This window comes from Amblyomma mixtum, chromosome 7 (assembly GCF_055824585.1).
Source record: "Amblyomma mixtum isolate Tamu chromosome 7, ASM5582458v1, whole genome shotgun sequence".
Taxonomy (NCBI): domain Eukaryota; kingdom Metazoa; phylum Arthropoda; class Arachnida; order Ixodida; family Ixodidae; genus Amblyomma; species Amblyomma mixtum.
Window position 1 is genome coordinate 27,987,036 of NC_143018.1, and position 13,404 is coordinate 28,000,439.

At 46.0% G+C, this 13,404-nt stretch overlaps 1 protein-coding gene across 4 annotated transcripts in view; it reads right to left on the reverse strand.

Moving 5' to 3' along the window:
• Positions 1-13,404, reverse strand: part of LOC149335437 (ATP-binding cassette sub-family C member 2-like) — a 100,485-nt gene that overhangs the window by 23,463 nt on the left and 63,618 nt on the right. For all 4 annotated transcript variants that reach the window (XM_089552127.1, XM_089552128.1, XM_089552126.1 and 1 more), the window contains exons 5-11: positions 12,848-12,982; positions 11,463-11,533; positions 9,797-9,904; positions 7,998-8,129; positions 6,197-6,359; positions 1,766-2,017; positions 302-505 (exon numbers count right to left, since the gene is read on the reverse strand). In XM_089552127.1, the coding sequence (XP_089408253.1) occupies positions 302-505; positions 1,766-2,017; positions 6,197-6,359; positions 7,998-8,129; positions 9,797-9,904; positions 11,463-11,533; positions 12,848-12,982 (1,065 nt within the window). The remainder of the gene's footprint in view (positions 1-301; positions 506-1,765; positions 2,018-6,196; positions 6,360-7,997; positions 8,130-9,796; positions 9,905-11,462; positions 11,534-12,847; positions 12,983-13,404) is intronic.

Here is a 13,404-nt window from a genome sequence, read left to right on the forward strand (position 1 = left end):
GACCCATCGATCGACCCATCGATCGACCCATCGATCGACCCATCGATCGACCCATCGATCGACCCATCGATCGACCCATCGATCGACCGATTGACCGATCGATCGATCGATCGATTGATTGATTGATTGATTGATTGATTGATTGATTGATTGATTGATTGATTGATTGATTGATTGATTGATTGATCCGGAGCCTACTACCGACCAACTTTTCATACCATCAGTCATGGGAAGTTGTCATGGACACAGCTTCTATCGATGTTCTTGGCACAAGCCGGAACCTGAAGGTACCAGTACCTACCACGGCACTACAGGCGCTGCAGAGAGAGTCCAGAACGGCGTCCAGCATGTTCACCGTGAGCAAGGATCTCAGCTCCACATTCCGAGCACGGACCACGTTTCGCTGCAGGGAGTCTTCCCACGCATACATCTTCACGACGCGGATGTTGCACAGTAGGTCACTCATCGACTTCAGACGCTCGTCACGAGCCTTAATCTCGGCGTCCTGAGGAGAAGTCAAAGACCAACAAGAGGGTTCAGTTATTATACCTGGACTCATGCTACGATAACACTGCCATAATACTTGCTGAAATATCTATCTCTTATGTTAGTTCCCCTAAGAGCAGCTTGTGTTTCCAGTTGCCTATCGGGACCTTCAATGCAGAATACCGTTCTTATCTTCATACGGTACGCGTGTATATGTAAAAACATGGCATATTGGTATTTGTAAACAGATACTATGGCAGGGAAAATTGAATTTTAACATTTCCTCGCTACATGACTGAAACTAACGATGTCTACGCGGAGGAGAAGCAATTGCATTCGTTTTGAAGTGAATGGTGGTGTAGGATGTCCTCTGTGATGCCGCGAAAATTCAGTGTCGACGAATTCAGTTTTTTTTTTTCAAAATAGGTCGGTGATGGCTACACATGTATTTCGTTTTTTGGTTTCTTCTAGCATTAAAAACCCTCGTTTTTTGGTTAGTGTAAGCTCTGCATTGTTAAAATGCAGCAGGCTATGCACGCTGACTTCAAATTGTCATCTGTGGCACTTCCATAAATGCTCCTTAAGACCATGCCTCACTGGTGCACCGGCGCCGAAGCCGACGACTGATAGCCCAGTTGTGCGTTTGAAATGTTTGGGGAGTTTTATCGCTGCAGCTTATGTCTTGGAAACGGAACTGTGCACTCGTTTGTTTGTTTGTCTTAGTGTGGGGAGACTTAATAAGGATAACAAAAAATAAAGCCTGCGTGACCAGCCCCTATGGCACGGCCGGTCAGGACCCGGCGCGGCCGCGTCCAGTCTAGCCGTGTGTCCAGCCGTCTCTGTGATTGGTTGGTTCCTTCTTCCCTTCCTGCTGTAGCCTTCACGTCTGTCGAAGGTACATAAGCTTGGTATGGTCTACTTGGTTCGTCTTCAACGTAAAGGAAGCGCAAAAAAATACAAGAGCGAAGGCACAGACAGTGATGTTACAGACGCTAACTGAAAATTATCTTACGTATATCCAAAAATCCCTATTTATAGCTCTTTTTTGCAGCGGCTTTTGGTAATGACATCCACGGAGATCCACTTTTCAAAATTTTACGAATAAAATTCTCAGAAAAAGACAATATTAACCGAATCTAACATCACTGGACACAAAACGGACAGGACGGGAAGCAGGGACAGGGGTGTGTTACTAGCTCCTCTTGCTACCTTCCTCTGCCCGCCAAGAGGATTGAGGAAAGTGTGGGAGTTTCTCATTTTTCTTCACAACTTTACTCACCCAAAAACGCTTCTGTGCGTACGACGCAAAAATTGGTGCAATGAGCGTGACCACCGCCCAGGCGGCGCAGTTGACCGCCGGCGCCACGCCCGCCCTCTGCGACAGCATCCAGAAGAGCAGGGGCATCGTGAGGATGCCGTAGAGGGTTATCGGCATCGAGTAGACGGTGTTGCACAACTGCAGGCAGTCCACGCCAAGCAGCGACGCTACGTAGCCCGTGGACTGCGACGTGGCGGCTGACAGGAGCGTGGCCTGCCGAGGTGAATCGTGGCAGTAGTGAAGGACGCGCTGTAGCTAACCACGTCCCTGCTTTTGGGTCAAGGTTTCAATCCACGATGCATCTCACAGCTCGTTCGCTGTACATTTCTGTTCTGATCGAAAATTGGCACGCAACGAAGCAATTGCTGAATATATAGTGTCATGACGAACAGGCTTGTACCACAAGGCATGTAGCCTAAGGTAATTTCTTGTATCGGACGGGGAAAGGGGGGGGGGGGGGGTAGGAGGGAGAAGTGCCTGGTCTATATATAATAAAAACATAGGGTCACTGACCAAGTCAAAATTTTAATGAAACGTATTGATGTTTCGGAAGCCCTACGGCTTCCTTGTTCACAATGGGTGAAACCAGGCAAAAGCATGCGTTTATATCTTATTCAAAAATGCGTCGTAATGATCTTGCGTAGTCAGCAGGCAGATTTCCTTGCGTCCGATTTAGTGTACCGGGAGTGGTTTGTATCATCAAGGACTGTAGATACAAGCGTCTAGAAGTGATTCGTTCTCTGGCAAGCACACGTGATACAAACCACTCCCGGTACACTAAATCCGACGCAAGGAAATCTGCCTGCTGACTACGCAAGATCATTACAACGCATTTTTGAATAAAATATAAACGTATGCTTTTGCCTGGTTTCACCCATTGTGAACAAGGAAGCCGTAGGGCTTCCGAAACGTCAATACGTTTCATTAAAATTTCAACTTGGTCAGTGACCCTATGTTTTTATTATGCCTCTACCTGACCAGACGACGTTTCGTCAAACTCTTGACTACATCAGCACACGCCATAAGTATGGGCAGCCAGTCATTACAAGCATCCGCCATTTCATTCGTAGTTCGTCAAAACTGGCAGCTTTCCGAACGCATCTGCAATTCAACTTGGTCTGTAAGGTTCACCGTGTGACGCCGAGATCCCTTCGTTTGCACAGACCCGTAAGATCTGCCTTTGGACACCAAGTGATCAACAAATCGGAGCGCCTTCTCGTCCAAGCCCGCATTGAAGAATGCAAACTTACTCTGAAACGCCTTGACAATGATGTGTTCTGTGAAAGGCGCCTCCTAGAGTCTTCGGCTCCAGACGTTTTCCACGAGATCCAACTCGTTGCCAACCAAGAGGCCCGCTTGACAAAGGAAAAGCACGAGAGGGCCCAGGAATCGAAGCTCGACAAACTTACCTCCGAAAAACGGGGCAGACGGGCGACACCATTGTTTGAGGTACGGAACCTTTCCTCTTACACTCTGACTCCGAGCGAAGCCCAGGTTCTAAGTCACGGACTGAACTTCAACCAAGGAAAGCCACCAGATTCACGAAAAGTGATTTCTGCCGTTGAAAGCGCTGTTCAACTTTTAGACGTTGGTCTCAGGGATGAAGTCCGTACGAAGGCGATAGGGATACTTTCACGTATACGCAAATCTGACCCTGTGTGCCCTCTGTCCTCAGAAGAGCGGAAGTCACTAGAAAGGCTACGCAGTAACCACAGGATTGCGATACTACCAGCCGACAAAGGCAACGTCACAGTTATTCTTGACCGTGAGTCTTATAAAGTCAAAGTTGAAGATTTGCTTCAGGACCCGGAACCTTTCAGCCGCCTACCCAAAGACCCCCCTTCTAAAGTCCAGAGGGACCTTCAAAAGCTACTGTCAACGATTTTTCAGTTCCTTCCGCCGTCAAAAAGAAGCCTATATTACAAGCTACTCTGCACAAACGGATCGGCGCCAGCTATCTACGGGCTGCGAAAGTTCATAACGAAGGTGTTCCGTTGCGTTCTATTGTGGATTTTACGAGGTCTCCACTACAAAGTTTGTCTCGCTACCTGCACAAGATTTTATCGCCTCTAGTTGGCAAGACCGAGACGCATATACGGAATACAGTGGACTTTATTAACAAAGTGAAGAACGTCGCACTTGAAGGTGGTAAAGTGATGGTTTCCATCGATGTTTGTTCCCTTTTCACGTGCGTTCCGGTTGACCTGGCGGTGGAAGCCTGCAAGCTTCGTTTGAACGAGGACTCGTCTCTTGAAGAGCGCACACCTTTCGATGTACCCGACCTTTGTAAGCTTCTTTCCTTTTGCCTTGCCAACACATATTTCTCGTACGGTGGCAATTACTATCGACAGACCTTAGGCACAGCCATGGGAGCATCAATTTCCGTGACGGCGGCTAACCTCACAATGGAAGCCATCAAGACAAAAGCCCTAGAAACATTCGAGCCACGCCCTAAATTATTCGTCGGGTACGTGGACGATTGTTTTTGCATCTTAAAGAAACAATACGTCCAACGGTTCTTAAACCACCTCAACGGCATAGAAGCCTCAATCAAGTTCACTGTGGAAGAGGAGGCGAATGGCTGCATCTCTTTTCTGGACACCCGTGTGACGCAACAACCCACGAGCCTGGAGTTCACCGTGCACATGTACAGGAAGCCTACGCACACAGGCCGTTATCTTGACTTTTATTCTGTCCACCCGATGGCACACAAGCGCTCTGTCGTCTGCTCTTTGGACGAAAGAGCAATAAACACGTGCTCTAACGAGCAATCCCTGAAGGAAGAGCTAAAGACTGTTGAAAGGGATTTGGCGAGAAATGGCCATCCAAGAAGCTGTGTGGCAAACACAAAAAGAAACTACTGGAGCGACCGCCACCTTCTGACGTCTCCAATGCTTCTAAGCCAAAACGCGCCTCCATCCCCTACATGCCACAGATCAGTGAAGCGCTTGGTCGGGTATTTCGAAAGTACGGCGTGCAAGTTGCCCACGTTCCAACAAGCAAGCTTAGACACGAGCTCGTCAATGTGAAAGACCGGCTTCCCCCTGACAGATATCCTGGGGTCGTGTACAAGATTCCGTGTGAAGATTGCGACCGGAATTATATCGGGGAATCCGGAAACTGGTGCAGACGGATCCAGCATCACAAAAATGACGTGGCGAAAGGACGCAGTGCTGCTAACGCTCTGGCCGAACACGTGCAAGAAACTGGACATGTCATCAATTGGGACGGGGCACGTGTGCTTGCCAGAGAACGAATCACTTCTAGACGCTTGTATCTACAGTCCTTGATGATACAAACCACTCCCGGTACACTAAATCGGACGCAAGGAAATTGCCTGCTGACTACGCAAGATCATTACGACGCATTTTTGAATAAGATATAAACGCATGCTTTTGCCTGGTTTCACCCATTGTGAACAAGGAAGCCGTAGGGCTTCCGAAACGTCAATACGTTTCATTAAAATTTCGACTTGGTCAGTGACCCTATGTTTTTATTATGCCTCTACCTGAACAGACGACGTTTCGTCAAACTCTTGACTACGAAAGGGATATATATATATATATATATATATATATATATATATATATATATATATATAGAGAGAGAGAGAGAGAGAGAGAGAGAGAGAGAAAGTGCCAGACTCGACATTCGGAAGTTCCGGGTTCGAATCCAACCGGCGGTATGAGGTTGTTCTTCTGCTTTCTAATAAACTATCTTTAAGCGATAAAATAATTGCACTATTAATCTCGCATTGATCAGCACCACAAATTAAATAATATATACCCTAGGCTACATGGTTCCGTATATATATTATATGGCGAAGTATACTCTTCGTTAAAGAAAAATATATTGTCACGCGCTTTCACAGAACGTAACAATATTTATTTCACTCGACATTTCGATCGGAAGACCGATCTTCTTCAAGACTCTTGAAAAAGATAGGTCTTCCGTTCTACACACGCACAGTGCAGACGAGGGCCGCACGTGTGCGTGTGTGTGTGTGTCGTGTTCGTAAGGTCACATAAATTGCTTCCTTACGCCGCGGCGACCGAAGTGGGAACCGATGCGAAAAAGATATATAGCGAGACTTCGGCTTCGACCCACCGTGCTTCGGGCTCAAATGTACACTCGGTACTTAGTTTGGTACTTTGCAGAGCCAACAACGCGCCATACCTACAAAGTAGATTCCACCCGCTGATGATCTTGTCAGTTTTTGTTGTTGTTTTTTTCAGGAAAGGTCATGACCACAGGAAAACGGTCTAATCAGTAATGAACTACAGCGTCCTCTCAAGTTTGCGCCCCGAGATGCAGCTATAAAGATGAACTTTGTTGAAACCGCATCAACTTTAAGGTGTGATGAAAGCAAGAATGCTAATGGGCCCGTATTACCTTTCGGAAGACCATGCCCTGTAGAAGTGCCCGACAGCGACATCCAAGTATGGCCAAGAGATCCAGATGGTACGTCGAGATTAGCCACTCGGCGCCGCAGGTAGACGCGAAGAGCAGGGACGCCGTGGTCGTCTCGGTTTTGCTACCGCTATTGATCAGCAGTCTCGTAGAGATATAGAGAGAGAGAAAAACAAATTAAAGCATTGCGCTCCTACCAAGGTACCACATTAAGCATTCTATGCAATCATGCGTTACGCTTCCAAAATAGTAGTCCACAGTAAATCCATTACGTTAGATCAAAATTCCTCAGGTATACCGTATTTACTCACTTATAGATGCACCTGTCCTTTCTTTTTTCAAAATCAAGCTCTTGAATCTCACGGATCGACCAATACGCGAATCATAGCTAAGACCAAGTGGGAAACCTGGTATAAACTCGGAGAAATAAAAGAAGGCGACGCCAATGACGACACTATGGAAAGTTCTGCGTCATAGCCGACTTCGAGCCTTCACAAACTTAGGAAATTGCTACCACTATTACTACTCACAGCTTTCACCGCTCAGATAACGCCAGTACGCAGACACGAAAGCAAACCCACCTCACCGTCGCCGTATCGACCGCGGACTCAAAGGCATCGGCGTAAAATTGATAAAAATTAAACTTTTCCGTTCCTCAGCCCAGTGGCGAGTCACGATTTCGTCATCAAAGGCGCGGAGGCGTCAGAAACAATTGGCGATAGCACGCGATTTGGACTTCGCCAAAAAGTGCGTTGGGTGCTGGGAAACAAGCTCGTCCTGTGATGAGTTGCTCGAGGCACCTCCACAATTGCGGTATATAAACTAGACGGCTGGTTAACTAATGTTGAATAGCTAGCTTTTTAAACATCACTGTTAGGCTCCTTAATTATTGGGAGGAATGTCGCCCACCGTAAGTAATAGCGACATTAGTTTTTAAAATTTCGAAAACGGTGTTACCTTCGGCGTAGTGGCCCAACAAATTTTGGCTACTTCGACGAGTTACGTGCACTCAAGAGGTTGGTATGCCTGCAAGCTTCTCGAAAGCGCATGTATTTTTGTGCGATGTATCCAGAATTTGTTGGGCCACACCGCCTGGCGTAACCGTGTTTTCGAAATTCTGAAAACAGATATGGATACTATACTTGCGGTTGCTATTATTTAACCAGCTTGCTAGTCTTAGCTGTATTCTGATGTGCTACGCCGCTGACAATGCTATATGTTTCACTTTATGGGGGCATGGTGTCGATCGCCTTAATTACTCTTTGGCGGGACTGAGCTTCCTTTGGTCGACTAATACGAAATTCAAACCTTTTTTCTCGGTTTTGACCTATACGACGCATCGCGCAATGTGCAAGTAAATACGGTAAATGCGCCTTTTTCATTCGCACATACAAAGACGTGGGCAGAAAGAACCAGGCAGTTCGCTTTCACTGAGAACAAAAACTGTACAAAGCTATCCTCAGTGTTCTTTAGTAAAACGAGCTTTTGGGCAAGTTGGTCGCTTAGCTTGCACTTAACTGCAGTGGGAAAAAAGACGCAGCGTTTGTCCGTGTCTTGAGTGTTTCCTTCTCTGTGTGGTTGTCATTTTCGTGCTGCAGTTATGTCCAAACCTCAGTGTTCCTTTAACTTCAGCTAACCACTTCTAGAGTTCGCAACAAACCTTCCATATCTGGACCCGGTTGCCGCTATGTGGAAGTCTCCATAAAATTATCGCCGTAATTCGGGACGCCCTTAAACCCTAGTCAAAACGTGTTCCTCAAGACCAACCTGAGTGGGGACTCACTCGAGAGCGGGAATCCTGGCAAAGATGCAGGCGAAGTAAGCGGCTGTGCACACCGCCACTCTCATGACGTCAATCCACAGCACGCGGGACACGTAGGCCAGGAAGGATCGTTGAGTAGACAGAGTCTTGCCCCTTTGAGGAGACGAGCAGACAGATCATGGCAATCATCCAAGTGTGGCTCATAGTATGTCATGCTCCAGTTCACAAACAGATTAAAGAGACAGAAGAACTGTGTGACGTCATCCGGACATCCATGGCACCCCGCAACTCCTCTTTCAGCCTGTTTGATCTTTCCTTTCGTCAACGTGACCAACTTCAATTGAAACGCTCCTAATTCAAGCAAGAATCGAGCGCGTTCACAGTATTTGCCAGCAGAGAACGCGCTCGGATGACTTCATTATAACGATGACGTCACAGTGCATAATCACGTGACAGAGGCGCTAGTCACGCTTGGGTGGTTGCACGCTCACGTGGACGTCATGGAGCAGGCTGACGTGATCGGCGCTGGTCACGTGATAGAATCAGAGGTCCTTGACTCAGTGATGACGTCATGATTTTGAGCACACTTAAGGAATTGCATAAGTTACACGGTCGGTGCGTTGTCATGCGACTGCAGGTGCCGACGTTATGTGCTACGCCAGCGATGCCACTCTCTCCCGGAGTGACCCACTAACAGTAGCGCTTTAGAAAAACCTTTAACTTGTGGTCTATGAGTGATGTGCCATTTAACGATTAAAAGACGTCAGAATATGAACCAACAGTCCAGATGCTCAAACCGCAAGAAGATCACGTCTACTGCAAGTCACCAAAATATATAAAATAGAAGACGATATACGTACGGCTGAGATCTATACTTGCTGAGTGCTAGCCTGGGCTGCTCTAAAATGTATACGCAATTTGCAATTTGTGGGTTTTAACTTCCCGTAGTGGCACATGGGACTCCGGATTAGAATATGATTTTAAGTGCTCTTTCTATATCATGCCAGTGGAAGCTCCAAACACGTTACTGAAGCGTGTCCATGCTTCTCTTTTTACGCTGGGAAACACCGGCGGTGCCTCAGTTAATCAAATAGCCAGCAATGAAAGCACTCAAATGGATATCCCAGCGCAATAGAATAAAGTAACGCAGAGGTCAGACGAGCACTCTCGCTAACTGTCTATCAGGAGTGGTTCACAGATGTACCGCGACATTCCCATCCACAAGAAGATATTGCCGACGCACGCACATAATAGTCTGGCCATTTGGCTGGCAGTGCAATCAAAACAGCTTACAAATTTATGGCCAAGCGGGGAGCAAATGCCAAGTGTCCTTCTTCTAAGCTATTTAATTAGAGTTGCATAAGCTGATTTGTTCGGGGCACTTTCGTGTTTTTCTTTCGTTTCTGTTTCTTTTCTTTCAATTTTGTTTTTCTTTCTCTGCTCCAATGTGCGAAATGTGTATAAGTTCATGCATTGCATACGGTTTCTTGCTGCGTTAGTCTACGCCATGTGTATGGGTCATGGACCTCGTCAAGCCGTTTGAGTGACTTTTAGTACAGGCTATCAGTATCAATTTATATGATTATGAAATGGAGAGAACTTGAATTTGAAGGTGCGTCAATTGAGAGCAAGAGAGAGGATGGGGAGTGTGGAATTAACATAAATAGCTAAACCAACGCTATTACAGTTTTCGCAGCTAATGCAGTGAACCAGTAAGCTTAGCTCTACAATTATATTTTTCTGCGTTTATCTATCCAGCAACGTTGCGGTAGCATTCTCAGTCATTAGCTTGTCAATACGAGGATTGGTCGTCGTCCCACCTTTTTGTCAGCCGTGACGTCAGTACATCGACCAACTGCTTGCTGCCGATGCCTCTCCGCAGAAGAGGAATTTCCGGCCTCGATTTGCTCCACGCTTCCTTGAAGGTCCTGTTCCGAGTGTATACAGAGAGAAGCCAATTCACGGTGAGGAAGCGAATATTGATCTTCGAATAATTTCGAAGCGAATATTTCGAATATCTTGGCATATAATTCAATTCACATGAAACGGAAAGGAAAGGTGTATTGGAGATTTGTCGCAACCTTTGAAGCCATGCATGCCGAGCTAGACGCATTGACAGCAAGGAAAAAAAAACCGACGTAGAAAGGCTATGCGGGGCTTCATGGTGCCATGGGAACTAGTGTATTAATAGGCGATGCCTAAAAAATATAAAGTTCTATGGAAAGATGTTTGAAGTTTGTTGCACAGAAAACAGTGTGCGCTCCTTGCATATAAACAACCAGTTTGCTGCTGAGCAGCGCCTCTCAACGGACAGCAGAGACAATGCGATTGCAATGGCGTTGAAAACAGGAAATGTGAGGTCACTGGCTACGCAGCACGTATGTAGAGGGAAAAAAAATTTAAGGTGAACCCAGGAGTTACACTTTTGTCTACTTGCAACAATGCAGTAACTTGTAAAAAATAAAAAAAAATGGTTGACAACGCGCAACCAAATGCGCGGAGGTCGTCCTAACTCACTTTTGAAATTAACAAAAAAAAACAGGCATATGGATGGTGCACAGCTGTTTCTTCCGCCGCGCTGCGTTCCAAAGTTTCCCTGCGTTTCATTTCTGGCCTGCTTCTACCGAGGCCTACTTACACCTACGCATTTCGTAATCATACCAGCTGCTGTTGCCATGTTAGCGACCACACGCAGCACATTCAAAAGCGTGTGACCAGAGGCTGCGTTAAGCCGGGTCAGTGAGTAAGCGAGCGAGCTCCAAGCGGAACACAGATTTATTTCAGACTGACGTGATTTTAGCGGGACCGTAACGCAAGCCGACAGTTCGGTATAGGGCAGTGAGAATTCAAGTTAAGCGAATATTAACAACCTAAAAACGAAAAGGAATCGACGCTGTATTTTGGCAAAATTCCTACAACACGGCATGTTCAACCGGCAGTTTCCCAAGAGTTAGCTCTTTAGAAAGTACTTCCTCAATACGCAGTGCCAAGTCACATTGCATGTGGCTTTCCATAGAGCAAGGTTGGAACGTGTTGGCGCCGAAGCATTTTCGCAGCATCTGTTGCATGGTGTAGGCTCTCGTTTGACACTCCATGACTCGACCTTCAGTAAGGATAGAAAGCTGAGCGACTTTTTATGTATCATGACTATCAACTCGTCATCAAGAAATGGAGCCAACAAACTTCACTTTTGTCTTGTGAAGATGCGTGTCACACTAGACGAACTTAAGCACCTTGTTTCAGCCCAACCTCCCTGCTTTCAAAACTCATATTTGCGGAAATCGTTTCCAGAACACCCAGAAGTGCTGAAGCTAAGCACCATTTGGTTGTGCAGCGCGCGCTTTCCTGAATATAAAAGAATACTTTTCCAAGAAGCAATACTTCAATTAATGTTAGTCTGGTATCCAAATGCCAGCTTCAAGAATTTAAACAATCGTTCAGCACTTGGCAGATGAGAAAAAAAAACTTTTTTATGGAATCACTTACGGAAACAAAGCAAGGCACGCCATCCTGCCGAAGGGGGACACACTGTCCTCGTCTACGAAGCCGTGATACACCTTAAGACAAGATGCACACATGAAAAAAAAAAACACCCAATTACACAAATGCTTTCGCTCTGTCAAAGAGCTACAGATGCTTATTCTATTACCGTCATCGAGATCTAAGTTGAATTCACTGCAGGAAAAAGGCCTCCCCCAATGTCCTACAGTGATTTCTCTTTTGCAGCAGTCTCGCTGTCTCTGTCATTCGATCAGCAGTGCCCCACTCCATATTCAAATGTGATGTGTCCTTCTCATTCCCGTAGCGCTACATCCCGCTCTGGACGGCTTGCCTTTATGCCACAACGGTTTATAGTACCTTATTAGTAGCGCCTACACTGTATGCTTGATGTTTCATTCACTTCAAGGTATTCACTTCATGGTTCTCGACATGGCCCCTGAGGTTTTTCCAAAAACGGTATCATCTTCCATTTCTTATTGGGAGAGGCAGGGGTAAGAAATCTAGCAACTTTCCGACCTTTGAGGACGTCAGCAGCAATATTTTTCGTTAAGCAGAGTTTAGAAAAGAGAACAACCTACACCGTTCGGCCAGGGGTATGAAACTGTCTGTATAATATACCACTGTCCAGCCAATTCAGACGTCTGCAACAAATCCTCCTATAGCGGCCGGAGGAAAGTATGGAGGAATGGTGAAACGCCAACTGGAGCATCGCATCGTTTCCATGGCAATGGTTTCCAGAAGGAAAAAAAAAGCCCTCATCCTTGAGTAGGATTCGAAACCACCGCCGGCAAAAACAAAGAAGCTTCATTTCGTGGTGGTTGAGGAATAGTCAGCCATCGGCGCCACCTCTCGCGGTGCGGGCCTCTCCTCCGGCCACCAGATAAACTGTAGTAGTTGAAACCGAAACTAACCGAAGTTCCCACCCCTGTCTCGGCCTGGTTGGCGACCACTCGTATTTATAATTAAAGGGCGAGACAAGACCAGCATGCGTTAGCCGACTAGTTAATGGTTTTCATATCAGAGATCAAGAAGAAACGAACGCGGCAAATGCAAAGAATAGACACCGGGTGTTCCTTTAGAGTAACAGAGTGAAGTCCTAGAGAAAAAACACACCAGGCAACAGGCGAAAGTGAGGCGTAAGTAGGAAAAAAACATTTTTGAGGAAAAGTTAGCAGCAGCTCAGCTGGCGTCGGTCAGAGTTAACTGGAGAGGAACACGCCTTTGTCCTGTAGTGAAAATAATTAGACTTGTAGACAGCCAGATAGGTAGATAAATGAGCTGGTTGATTGATTTAGTTAAGGCATAATTTTCTCAACTACTTATAACGTCGAACCTACAGGAGTACCACTCAGAGCTGAAAGAGAACTTACTCGTAGATGGTCTCGCTTGGTGATGACCAGGTCTCGTATTCCGGACCCAATGAAATTCCCAGCTGTACAAATCACGAGCAGACACGTCACAGTGACGATGTGCCTGCTGAAGAAGTCGTCCACCAGTGCGATTTCCTATCAAGCAGGACCACGGATTGGTTATAAATCCATCCTGTACCTTAGTATCTAATTTAATCGCGAAAGCCTAGCACATACTTTCAGAAGAGCCACTGGAGTCAAGCAGAAATAACTTCATCCGGTAACGAAGCATACAAAGTTTTCAATCAAGTTAAATTTCTGTCTCTATCACTCTGTCTCAAGGTGGAAGGTGTTAGAGGATTTCTATCCTCTGACATATTTACACAACCCTTGTCTACTGATTCTTAATTTTTTTTTTAATCTGCGACTTTTCACGGTATCACCTGTGAATTTGCTTGGTGATTGTCAAAGTGCTACATACAAAAGGATTCAAACATATATTTTCTCCAAAGAAAGGGCCACTGAATTGCATAGCACCCTACCTGTATTGAGTAAATTGTTTGTCATAACTTTTTATT